Source organism: Poecilia reticulata, chromosome 10, assembly GCF_904066995.2.
Source record: "Poecilia reticulata chromosome 10, P_reticulata-male-v2, whole genome shotgun sequence".
Lineage (NCBI taxonomy): Eukaryota > Metazoa > Chordata > Actinopteri > Cyprinodontiformes > Poeciliidae > Poecilia > Poecilia reticulata.
In genome coordinates, this window is record NC_088839.1 from 8,104,793 (window position 1) to 8,118,276 (window position 13,484).

The 13,484-nt window shown below is 42.1% G+C and overlaps 1 protein-coding gene across 4 annotated transcripts in view; it reads right to left on the reverse strand.

The window, feature by feature from the left end:
• gpc3 (glypican 3) overlaps window positions 1-13,484 on the reverse strand; it is a 197,295-nt gene that overhangs the window by 169,100 nt on the left and 14,711 nt on the right. For all 4 annotated transcript variants that reach the window (XR_014089290.1, XR_014089289.1, XM_081611673.1 and 1 more), the window contains exon 2: window positions 10,955-11,116. Coding sequence is in view for 2 of the 4 variants with exons in the window: in XM_081611673.1 (XP_081467799.1) it covers window positions 10,955-11,116 (162 nt within the window). In the remaining 2 variants the exon portion in view is untranslated. The remainder of the gene's footprint in view (window positions 1-10,954; window positions 11,117-13,484) is intronic.

Here is a 13,484-nt window from a genome sequence, read left to right on the forward strand (position 1 = left end):
AAATCTAGTTATTACTGAAGGGCAGGGGTGCCCAAAGTCGGTCCTCGAGGGCCGGCATCCTGCATGTTTTAGTTCTCTCCCTGGTGGTGGTAACAACCTCCTCAGCAAGTCAATGTTTTCCTTAAACCTTCTGACGAGCCATCATTTGATGCAGGTGTGTTAAACCAGGTGTGTTATTTTCATCTTGATCGACCCTGACCGGATGAAAACTCAAAACTCTGATCCCAGCGAACCATGTCACTCTTCGGTGCTGACTCTGTTACCGAGTGAAGAAGCCTTTACGCTATCGGCGAGGTGTGGGGACGACATCGGAGAAAACACAAAACCTGTGAGAAGATGTCTCAAAGGAAGCTATAGTTTCTACAACATGTCGAGATGTGTGCGGTTCATTTTGGCTGCAAGACGGTGAGAGAAAGCAAGACGGTCGGTGGATAACAGGAAGGCTGAATGTAGTTCAGCAGATTTGTTTTAGATTTTTCAGCTTTCAACCACCATCTATTGTTTTGGAAACTTTGTCCACCTTTGGAAACTTTACCTCAACCTTTGCAAAGTTAAGGTAAGAATCTACATTCTCAAGTGAATGCAGCGCTGTTGTTGTAATGCTTATCCCACTAAAAGTGCTAATCGCTAATAAAAGTTGACAGAAGCAGCTTAAAAAGTTGGCTAAACATTTTACTGTAAGATATCAGTAAAGCTACTTTTACAGCAACTTCTCCCTAAGCAGTGAAGTTTGGCTTAGAGAAGCCCTGATCATATCTATAACTAATAGCTCACGGCAGATACTAAAATAACTTTTTTTTTATTTAGTATTGTCATATCTTACAATATTATAGTTATTAAAGAAAAATTGGTATTGCCAATTCAAAGGCCTCCAGATCCTGACTATTGGGAATTTGCCACATTACAATCATTGCGACTCAAATTTAAAAACAACAGACTCCAGATCAGATCAGACACTAAATATCTCCAGAAATTAACAGCTCTGAGTATTTAATTGACTCTTTTGGAAGTAAAACAAGCTCCCTTAAGGTTGTTTCCACCGAGTGAAACGCATCTATTTTAGTCTATTTTATTATATTTTTTTTCCTAAATCTCTTTCGACACCTCCTCATTGTCTACTTTAGGTGAATCTAGCAGAGAAAAGAAGCAGCAGGCTACTCTCTGACACATGAGGGGGGAAAACACGACATGCTGCAGCGGAAACACATTTTAGATCTTAATTTGGTGGTAAACTGCACCCATCAACATCTACTTTGTATTTGCCTCTGGTGATATGAGTCTATTTCCCCAAACAGCAAACTGGATAATGAGAGTAAAAGATAAGAAGCGGCACCGATGGATTACGCGTACCTGAATTTTTTTTTTTTTTCCTTCCTCGGGCTCAAAACGCGCTAAAAATGTTCCGCCAGACTCACTCAGAAGCAACAACATTCTTCCTTTTGTGGCTCCGAGTGAAACCTCAGAAGTCAGAGTTATGCCGCTTTATTAAGTATCAATCTGAACAACAGTTTGCCGGCACAGCAGAGGGCTCAAAAAGTCTCGAAAATCCCATTACGGGTAAAACTAATAAGTTACGCATAATGATAAAACGCAGCAATTAGGTTAAAACCAAATTACGAGCGGATCGGAGAAGATGTGGTAATGGCTGGCGAACCCCATCGCGTCTGGTAAATGACGCTCAAAGGAGCCCATTGGACATCGGCAAAACTGCCTCTCCCCGAGTTATTAGATTAGCCCCGGGGCAGAAAGTAAACAACTTCAGACATCTCACAGCAGGCGTACATCCCTCCAGCCCTCGACGTTATTGGATTAACTCAGGGAAACTTCTCCAGAAGACAAAACGACTCCGTGGAGAGAGCAGAGCAGGGGATGGTTATTGGTGGGCAGATGATGCGGAGAGCAGAGAGGAGAGGGCCTGCTCGGGCCAGACGCCTGCAGCACTTAAGGATTGAGCGGACGGCTAACGAGCAGGGAGGCGGTGAGGGGGGGGAGTGGCCGTCAGGGGCCACCGGGGTCCCGGTCTGATTATTGGCTAACAGCAGTCGGGCTTCGGGCCTGCCAGGATTTGCGTCATCCGTCTCCTGTCACGTTTCATTTGGGCCACTGCCACGGCAAACGTCCACTCAGCATTATCGGAGACAAACGGAGGCCAACCTCTCACAAGGTCAACGACCGTCTTCTCCCGGGCCACTGGGGGGGCTTAGAGGAGGTTCTGTCATTCTAATTCCTGATACACTCAGAGTAATTAAAACCCAGCGAGCGGAAGAAGCAGAAGTCGATGGAACTTCTTTTTTTTTTCTTTTTCTGAGACTGCTAATGAGATGCTAATTTGTTGGCTCGCTAGGAACGAGGTACGAGCGACTCAAGGACACAAAACCAGATTTATACACACATCTGAGGGGCGAACTTTTTAAATGATGATGTGAGCCGCTTCCAAACTCCAGATCGCTTACATAGTGCCGGTGCCTCTGGGTCGGAGAACGTCTCAGCTCAGACTCCGTCGGATCGCCCTCATGCTGCCTGAAAGTAGTCCAATTCAGACCTGTTTTCGAACACCCCACTGTGCCAGCCCCCTCTTTCTACACATCGACTCATTCCAGGATCACCAGGCTGGCTGGCTGGCCCACTTTTTTATAGCAGATATCACACAGACTCTCTGATATCTTCACACACATTTATAAACAGATCGCACAACCCTTTCCTTCCCTTCCCTTCCCCAACTCCCCCAACCTCCCAATCGGGCCAATCCTGTCCTCTCATGTTTATTAATCAGGGCTGCTCTTTGGACGTGCGCTCGCCTCCCTTCAGCCGATGGCATGCATCTCAGGAGTGCTGAGCTGTGATGAAACCGAACAGACAGTTGTGTGGTCGCACTCCCCTCAGCCGAGAGCTCGTTTTCTGATGTGTCAGTTTACATAAGACGCCCGCAACAACCCCGCCTGCACTGCCAGTCAGCCCCTCGCGCTAAAGTAACTCCTGAGAATCTTTTTTTTTTAAAGGCTAAACAAATAGATGTCTTATTAACAAAGAAGAACAATTGGATTTTTAATCTAGTGTCTCCGGGTCGCGCCGAAGAAGAATCCTGAAGGACGCCATTGCTGGGAGAACAACAATTAGAGCTGCCAATCATCCGTAGCCAGAAGACAGTTTTGGTTGAACTTCTGCTTCGTTGAGTGGTTACACCGGGGATGAAGACAGCGCAGGATGTGGGGTAACATGGCACGTGAGAGACATCAAGTTAGCAAATATCAGTCTGTGACTTTGTTAACTCTGCATCAATGGAGAGTTTCTTTAGTTAGAAGAGGGGCAAGGATGGATTTATCAAGGAAAATGCTCATTTAGCCGGTTTATCGGTTGACATATCAATTCATGCCAGTTGTGGAGATGTTTGGTACGGAAGCCGAGATCATTTATGCATGATGCATGTACTTTTCCCTAATGGTTTTCTCCAGATAACGAGCTGGTTGGTGTGTGTTAAACCTGACTCCGTCCTTCAAATGCAGGCCACAACAGCAGGACGGGACTTAGAAGAGTAAGTCGTGGCATGAATGGGTAACCATAAATCTTTATCTCAAGAAAATCATTGGGAAAAAGCAATATAGCCATCTTGTTACCTCAAGAAAATAATGTCTTCTTCTGAAGGTGGAATAAATAATCTCATTGCCTCGAAAAAAAACGGCCATCATTATTTTGTGATAACCACATAAATATCTTGTGATATCAAGAGAAGAAAAACACGAGTACAGCCACTCTGAACTTCCGTACTTTTGCATGTGCTTTGACAACAATTAGCAGAGATTGTCTGTTACCTGGCTGCACAGTGGCGCAGTTGGTAGAGCTGTTGCCTTGCAGCAAGAAGGTTCTGGGTTCGATTCCTGGCCTGGGGTCTTTCTGCATGGAGTTTGCATGTTCTCCCTGTGCATGCGTGGGTTTTCCCCGGGTACTCCGGTTTCCTCCCACAGTCCAAAAACATGACTGTCAGGTTAATTGGCCTCTCCAAATTGCCCCTAGGTGTGAGTGTGTGTGTGCATGGCTGTGTGTCCTGTGTGTCTCTGTGTTGCCCTGCGACAGACTGGCGACCTGTCCAGGGTGTACCCCGCCTCTCGCCTGAAACGTTGGCTGGAGATGGGCACCAGCACCCCTCCTGACCCCACTGAGGGAAAAAGGGTGCAAGAAAATGGATGGATGGATGGATGGATGTCTGTTACCTACACATACAGTATGTGGTTTCATGTCTTACAGAAAAGACCTGCAGAAGATTTTTAATGAAGGGTTACACAGGTGTGGAAGGCTGATTGATGAATAAATCAGTAAATCGGACCTTTCCAATAACTGTCAATCAAATAAAATTAAATGTGTTATTTGCTGTGTTAAACAAATAACACATTTTAATATTTAATCGGTACCGTTTACGACCAAAATGTGGGTCGAAATCCAACCCAGAGAAGTAAAAGCCTTTAGTGAACAAGCTGCCTGGAGCACAATGAGAGGGATGGAGCCTCATCACTTCCTTCCTCTGGAGAAATAAGGCGCCTCAGCCTTTAAGCTCTGCTGTCCGGTGTGACTTCAGAGCAGGCATCGATACCGACACGAAGCCTTCAGTCCATTTGTGGCGACGTAGTCTCCTCATTACCGACTCAAAAGAATGCTTTGTGTTGTCTTGTGAGGGGGTGAGTCCAACCTGTGGCCATTTTTGTATACAAGTTAGGACTCAAAAGTTATTTTGTGACATTAGTATCTCACAGCTGACATAAAATCTTTATTGATCTGACATTATTTTTTCCTCATGAGGTTTGTAAGATGCTAGCAGACATAGACTCAATGTTTCCAAACTAAACAAGGTGCAGATCAGGGCCGTCAAGCTCATTTTCACTCTGGGACAAAAATCTGAATGCTCTTAAAGGGCCGGTTGTGCCAGGATCTGTTTATAGAAACCATTAAACTGTTATAAAAAAAAACCCATCAATAAATAAATGTTGGTTCCAGCATTCAATAACTGTTTCTTAAAATGAAAATAATATCAAGCACTTTTTCAGTCCATCCTGGATTCCGATTGTTTTTCTGGTTTATTTGCAATCAAATTCAGATTTTGTGGTGCTAATTTAGAAATATTTGTAGGGGATTTTTACAATATTTGTGCTAATATTTGATAAGTGATTTTTTTTTTTTATCGCAGCATTGATCATGATCACGGACTATAGTCCGTGATTATTTGAAAAACATTTATTTTCAAATAAATGTTTTCATTTATTTGAAAACAAGGAACTGAAACAGACGTACTCTGAGGTGTGAACGTCGTTTTTCAGCTGTGATGTTAATACAGTCCCGCAATTACACCAAATATAAATTTGCAGCAGACAAAAAAAACCCAAAATGTACCATTAAAGCTGAAAAATCTCAGCTTGAATCTGTGGGAGAAAAACAACAAGACGCAGCAGCTGGTCTGTAATCCTTTCGTCACCAGCTCTTACACATGTTGTGGACTAGATTGACCAACACTAAATAACACTGGTTGTAAAACATTGTTATGAAAAAAATCTGAGCTTGAACAACTTTTCTTTCTGGCTGTTTGTGTTCATTAGCGCTAAATCCCAAACAAGATTTATTCAGTGTTTAACCCATAACTTTGCTTGTGGACTAATTTGCTTGTGTTTCTTTGTATGTGTGAATTACCTGGTGGGAATTTTATACCAACATTAGAAAAGTTCAGACTGAGACGATTGTTTACTTTCCATACAGAGAAACAGTGTGGGACCCCATCAAGTGCTGCACGGACTCTCTTAGCATTTTTTTTCAAGCTTATTAAAACCACTTCGCTCCACTTTGGAGCATTTCTTCTTCTTCTGCTTCTACAAACAAAAGATGTCTAGCAATGTAATGCACATGTACGATATGATGCACTGGATTTTGTGGGAATTGCATGCTCACGTATTCATGTGATGTTTTTGGTCTGATAAAATTGTGAGTGGTTTTAAATCTCTCTCCGAGACCGTTAGCGGTCTAATTGTGTGAGAGATACTTTAGGACCTCTAGTAAAACTGAGGCGTAGTTTAAATGCCTACCTGAGAGTCACTGCTGCAGAACATTTTCCATTCTTAAGTGACCAGAGTTTGCTCAACGTCTCCTCAAATCAATTCAACTGTGTCAAAACTCTGCAGGTGTTTTACCTGTATTTATTGTGGCGATGCTAAAAGTAACAATAAAAACATTCAAACATCCTGCAGAAATAGATTGTATAGACATGAATGCACTTCTCTGCAGTGAGAGCCTTAAAAACATGAATACTTCCCTTAAAAAAAGCAAAAACAGAATGACTCACTTAGTATTTCTAGCAGTGCAATGACTGCTTTTGATCATATTTTTAAATTCATAAATATTTTTTGTACCTTTCATGGAATAAACAAAGAAAAACAGCAAAAATAAATAAAAAATAAAATTACAACCAATGATAGTTATTGTAAATTTGAAATGACCCATTCTGTTTCCCAACCAGTTTATTTAAAGTGTATTTTCACCACACTAATAATCTGTAGTTGCATGACAGACAGACTTTTAAGTTATAGTTATATCCTGCAGTAATTTAATAGACACTGTTGCTATTCCAGACTAGTATTAAGGTCCATGTGATCTCAGTTTAATCGACAATTGAGAAAAAAAATACGAAAATTTAGTCTGATGTGCAACTGAAAGTTAATGGATTGTGGAAGTTTGTCGATGCAAAATGGACAAAATGAACTCCTGAATAGCCAATATCAACCAACAGCATGCAGGAAAAGCATTATGCATTTGGGAAATCGGCTTGATGATCTCACTTATGTGAATTAAAATGAAATCTTTTCATCTGTCATGTCAGAAAGGATGCTGAAGTACGTTGCGCGTATTGCTGATGCTGAGAGATCAGCTCGCGCTCATTAGATGGTCAAATGGCACTTAAGATGTCCACAAGGGGCCACGCGTCATTAGAAATTCCCAACATAATACCTACTGTATTTCTAGGTATCGATCACGAAGAAGCCTAACATTAAGGCTGCCAGTCATCTAAATGCTTTAAAGACACCCATTACTTTGCAGCTGTTTGGAGAAGTTGACTTCAAAAGGGTGAAAACCTCTGGTGTGTTGTAGCGCTTGGGAAAGAGGAGCAGGTGGAGTCGGTGGGAGAGAGAGAGAGAGAGACGGGGGGATGAGGAGATGGTGAGTGCATACAGAGATGGGAGATAAAGGAGTACAGAGGGGAAGGCCTTTGATCTCCGGCAGAAGTCAGCGATGAAGAAAAGAGACGGAGAGCAGCAGAGATGATTGCAAACAAGGCATGCACTCAATTCCCAACAGCACCGCGAACGCAGGAGGAAGAGACAGGCAGGGGGGGAAAAGAAAAAGTTGAGCAGATTGGGAGAGACAGGACAGGGTCACAGAACGAGAGACGGAGAAGAAAAGCGAGGATGAAAATGAGGCAGAGGGAAACAGATAAGACCAGGATGTTAAAAGGATTTCAGTCCAGAGGCTGTTTGGGGAGTTCTATCAAACGCTATGCTAAAGCAATTAGTATTGAGCCCCTTCTTGGAAAGAGAAGCCAAACCACAGCGGCAGTCTGTAACACAGTTAGGGCGTAACAACCAAGTCGAGCAAACCCCACGGTCCCCATTAAACCTCAAGTTTTAATTGGCGTGTCAGGATGGTGCTGCTTTTCACAGCCCACAAGTGGGCACGGTTGAAGGAATTGGCCCGGCGAGCAAGCATATCCCGCTTCAAGAGGAAATCCCCGAGACAATAAACAGCGCTGCTTTGGCTGATTAAAAGGGTCTGTGTCAAGTGGCATCAAAAGCTCAATACCGAATGCAAAAGTGAAATCTGATGACAACAGTTGCTAGCATAACGGCAGGGAAACCCTGTGTAGATCTTACGGCGCTGGAGCTACACAGCTGAGGCAAAGTTTGAAACTAGGGAGTAATAATAACTTTTATGATAGAGTAAACACAGAGAAATCGAATTAAAAGTATGTAAACAAGAGGAGTCAAAGGAAAAAAAACAAGCCACAAAATATGATGTGAGCTAGTCCCAGAAGGCTACGTGTTAGCTACCTTCAACAACCGGAGCAAAAATCCCAAAACCTCAATGTTACCAAGAGGTTTTAAGGTCTCATTGGTACACCACGTGTCAAAACACACCAAACCGTTTCTGCATTTTGAGAACTAGAAAGCAACCACTTCAAACTTAAAAAACTGTAACAACATCTTATAATACAGAATGCTGACTACTAAGGTTTGAAGCTTACAATTTATGTGATAATCATTATTTCAGGGAAGATGACGGTGAAAAGTAACAGAGTTAAGAGGACCTGAATGAATTATGCTGCAAGAAGCAAATGAAGCAACATGTTGTTAGCTAGCCCATAAAGCTAACTGTTAGCAAACACTGAGAATCTTTGTCATTTGTCATTTTAAGATAAAATCATGCAATAAGACTGCAGGAAAGGGTCAGTGTCCGCTGCAAATATTACTAACAAGTATCTGAACAGTAAATACACAAAAACAGACAAAAGTAAGATTATCAAAACCTCAAACGTTTTCAGTTATATTAAAAACCTGTCAGTTTGTTTTTGTTGTTGCTTTGTTTAGGATATTACCCAAAGAAATATGAGACTAACACAAAAGCAACAGAACAAAAATATTTTAAGAGATACAATCCATGAGCAATCAACTAGACTGTATTTCTCACTTACACTAAAGCATTTAAAATTCAAATGTAAAAGAAGAGCATTTGATCTGAACTTGTTTTCTTGTTTCGGTTAGGGCCCAAAAAATAAATCCTGATTTACTAAACAGAAAATAAATGAAAATTTTCAGCCCTTGAAGAGAGGCTTTAGCTTCATTATGAACTTCCAACCCAACGTCATCAGTTCACCAGCGTTGCTCCTGTTCATTATCAGTACTGGATTATATTCCATCAATCTGATGCGTCCAGATAATCTCTGATTGATGTTCATCTTTGTCTGTAGTCCGTGAAATACACGTAGAATATAATGTGACGTATTCAGACATTCAAGAAATTGAAGTAGGACAGAATTAAAGTTATTATGTTAAACATTAAGATTATAACCAGGCATGGCTAAAGTAAGACTAATACTGTACATCTGCTTTCTAGGCCAGTGTGTCATTACATTACATTATTTTATTAGTAGAGTCAGTCGGTGCAATAAGAGGATACTGAAGAAACCAAAACTAACAAAAACAATAGAATGATTGCCTTCTTCAAATGTGTAAAAAAATAACTGCATCTAACCTCTCAAATGGATCAGGTCAGGAAGTGCAATTAGGAATTTTAAATATAAATAATAAAACTTGACATTGCTTAGAGCACAAAACATAGATTTAGCCTCAATAGATCTGCCTTTATGAATTGGACTCATTGTTCTGATAACCGATCTAAAATGTTACTCTGGAATGGTACAGCTCTGAAAAAAATTAAGAGCCCACTTAAAATTAACAATTTCTCTGATTTTACTATTTATAGGTACCATATTTTCCGCACTATAAGGCGCACTGGATTAAAAGGCGCACCTTCAATGAATGGCCTATTTTAAAACGTTTTTCATATATAAGGCGCACCGCATTATAAGACGCATAGCATAGACGCTACAGTAGAGGCTGGAGTTACGCTGTGCATCCACTAGATGGAGCTGCACTAAAGGGAATGTCAGCAAAACAGTCTGACTCTGGTCGGCGAGGAGAGCCTTCCGCGAATGGGCCGGGACGTGGCCAGACGATGGTCACCCTTCTCGGTAGGTAGATAGGTCAGTCAAACTTTATTAACAAACCAGCGTTCTGACAACTATCCCAGCATGCACTGTGCGCTTCTTCTACGGGCGAAAATGAAGTCGGCGGCTGCTTACTGTAGTTGCTAGATCTGTTGTGGCTCAATATTGGTCCATATATAAGGCGCACTGGATTATAAGGCGCACTGTCGGCTTTTGAGGAAATTGAAGGTTTTTAGGTGCGCCTTATAGTGCGGAAAATACGGTAAATGTTGGAGTAAAATTAACATTGTTCTTTTATTCTATGAACTGCTGACATGTCTCTGAAATTCCAAGCAAAAAGTTTATATACATTTGCAGAAAATGAGAAATGGTCAAAATAATGAAAAAAATGCAGTGCTTTCAGACCCCAAATACTGCAAAGAAAACAAATTAATATTCATTTAGAAACAACAATACTGATGTTTTAACTCAGGAAGAGTTCAGAAACCAACATTTTTTGGTGGAATAACCTGGAGATTTCAGTGCACTGGGCTCTTCGCTTTTTTTACAGAGGTATATATTTAAACTTAGTCGTATTTTGAGTATACTTATACATTAACTGTTAAGCCAGATATCAGTCACAATGTGCTGCTTCCAGCCTCCTGTCTCCTCATTGTTCCCTCTTACAGCAGTCACACTGCCTCCTTTGCCTTCAGCGTTTCTGCTCTCACCTGCAGAGCTCCAACGTCAGCATCTCTGAAGTAGCACATTTTTCACATCAGTCTGTTGTCATTTCGCATACATCTGTTAGCTTTAACCACAGACACCAGTATCTGGTGGCCGCTCTGATCCAACAGTTCCTGTGCTCTCTCTCTCTCTCTCTCTCGCTCGCTCTTTGTGTGAAAAACACTCCTCTCCGACTGCAGCGTGCCAAGTCCCAGGAGGCTGTCACTTTCAGGAGAAACACGTCTGGGGGGCCGACAGAACTACATCTAAAGTCACTCAAACCACATGTGTCTGCCATTCTAACATTTAGTCGAACAGCCGCAGAATGTCTAACCTCCTTCTGATTGTGCTTCTACTTTAATATGTGACTCCCCAGAGAAGCAAGTCCCCGTCGCCAGAGAGGCAGCACGGCGAGAAAGGCGAACGCCGCACACGTTTGAACTCATGCAACGTCCGTTTCATAAGGTTACGGCCGCAGTGGCATCTTCTGCTTACCTTGGAAGATAGCAGCGTTCTGGATGATGAGGCGTTTGAGATGAGCGCTGACAACCTGCAGCCCTGACTCCATGTTGCTGCGTGCAGCCACCTGATACCTCTCCTCCATCTTCTTGGAACAGCAGGTCGGGCCTTTGGTTTGGCAAACCTGCAGATCTGCACCTGGCAGAGAACCAGCAGAGACAGGATGAGCAGAGGGAAGGAGCTGCAGAGCCACTCTTTGTTTTAATTTTTATTCCAAGACACAAGCCTCTTACAGCTCAAACACACAACAACAAAAAAGACTCGGCATCATCCTCTGCAAGCTAAATGTAGAAAATGTAATTTTCTGCACATTCTGCACCCTTAATTAGTGTATTATTTCTGTGTACAGGCAGTGTTATCTGGCACAGCTGAAATCAAAAAATAAATTGTGGTTTGAAAATGACTCATTTTGATGCACAGTCATGCAACACGGAAATGTTTTCCAGCTCGGTTTGGTCGACTGAAAACCTTTTCACCACTCAAGGCTACACTTGATCAAAAAAAAAAAAAAAAAAAAGTCATTTTAGGCACAAGCGTCGGGAAGAGAAGACTTCAGTATGTTTGATACAGAAAATAGCCAAACTAGGGAACATCGGTCCATCTGAATGTGGAAACTATTCACACAGATAAGTAATTAGACTCCTGGAGCTTTTATGAACGAAACAGACGTCTTAGTGAAACGTAAGAGGGACTCTTCATTGGACTGATGTAGCTGTACCAAACCAGATAATCAGCACTTTCGCAGAAGAGTAACTAACATGTTTGTGCACGGACATAATGACCAAACAGGCAGAAATGATCAGATAATAGGATTTAATGCATTCTGACAGATCTAAATCATTTCTTCTTTTTTCCTGTTGCTCTATGACCTCAACATTCCTTTCAACTGGAAACAGAAAAAAAAAATCCAATCCAGTTCAGGAAGTCAAAGTGAATGTGAGTCCCTGAACTTTTCTCCACAAGTCGAGGGGGTTGGCGACTGTCTCTGTCAAGTCAAGCCGAAGACCAAACATGTAAGACCAACAGTACCTTGTAAAAGTAACCGCACCGCCAATTGTTTTCTCATTTTATCACATCTCTGCCATAAGCTTCAAGTGGTTCATTGGGATGTTTTTTGTGAGTTGGAATAAACACAACAGAACAGTGAGGCTATGACACATTGTCACCAGTCTGAACTTCTTACACAATGCTGTGACACAACGCTGAGCCTGGCGACACTGATTATTCTGAGGCGTGTCAACTCTTTACCAGGCTAGGCAACTTCTAAAATCCCTCTAGTGGGTTCTGGTTTTTCCAAAGGTCTTTTCCCAGTGAGACAGGCACCAAACCATGTTAAATGACTCCTTTCTATCCTGTAAAGAGAGGCTGTACTTCCAGCTCCATCCCATCTCTAGGTTGAGTCTGGCCATTATTCAGAGGAAGTCCTTTCCAGCCACTTGTATCCGGGATTTCATTCTTTCTGTCATGATCTATATCCTCTCAGGTGAGGGCCAGACATTGGATGGTTCAATAAATTGAGAGCTTTGCTTTGTGGCTCAGTTTTTTTCTCCACAACAGACCAGAGCAGCACTTGCATTACTTCAGACGCAGCCCCAACCCGTCTGTTCGACTCCGGTTCCATTCTATCATCATTTGTGATACTTTAACTCCTCCGCATGAGGCAGCGACTATAACCCTCAACGTAGAGGGAGCAGTCCATTTATTTCCAGGCAAGATCAATGGTCTCAACCTTCCAGGAACCGACTCTTATCCACCTCTCAGCTACGAACTGCTCCAATGCACGCTGGAGGCCTTGGTCTGGAGACACTAACACAACCACGTCATCTTCAAAAAGCAAAGACGGGTCCCCATACCCATCACCGTCCTCTCTGTCAATACAAACTAAGATCTTGTAAAAACACTAAATCACTTAAGGAACTTGGCCCGCATTTTAGATCTTGACTCGAGTATGTTTGTGTGAGCAAGACCCAAAACTTTAGCTTAGATGATTAGGAACAATTGGAGGAAAGATACGAGGTCATCTGCCGTTACTGTTTTAACAACAAGACTTACGGTGATTTCAAGTCTGGTGCTTATGTAAGATGTACTTATCTGGTAAGTCCCCTGTGACAAGGGAATCAGTGACTATGAGTCTTCATAATCATAGCGCATCAGAACTAGGTTCAACTCAGGAGGAGCAAGGGAAACAATGTGTTGAACAAAACACTTATTTACTACACATTCTGACAATAACAAAAACAGAACAAAGTAGTCAATGTTTTCCTTTAGTAGTCCTAAGTCAAGTCAGTCAAGTTCAAGAGTTTGTTTTTTTTCCCCCTTTGATTTGTTTTCAGTTCAGCTTTCAGATCTGAATGTTATATGGTTGCTACCCGGGTAGTGTTAATATGTGCGATGCCACCGATCAAGTGGAGCAGAAGAAGATTCTTCTTCGGCATCGTAGTGGACACAATGTGAATCCGCTCTTTTGGATCCTGGCTCGAGGTTCTTCACGCGTGTTGTCTCTCAC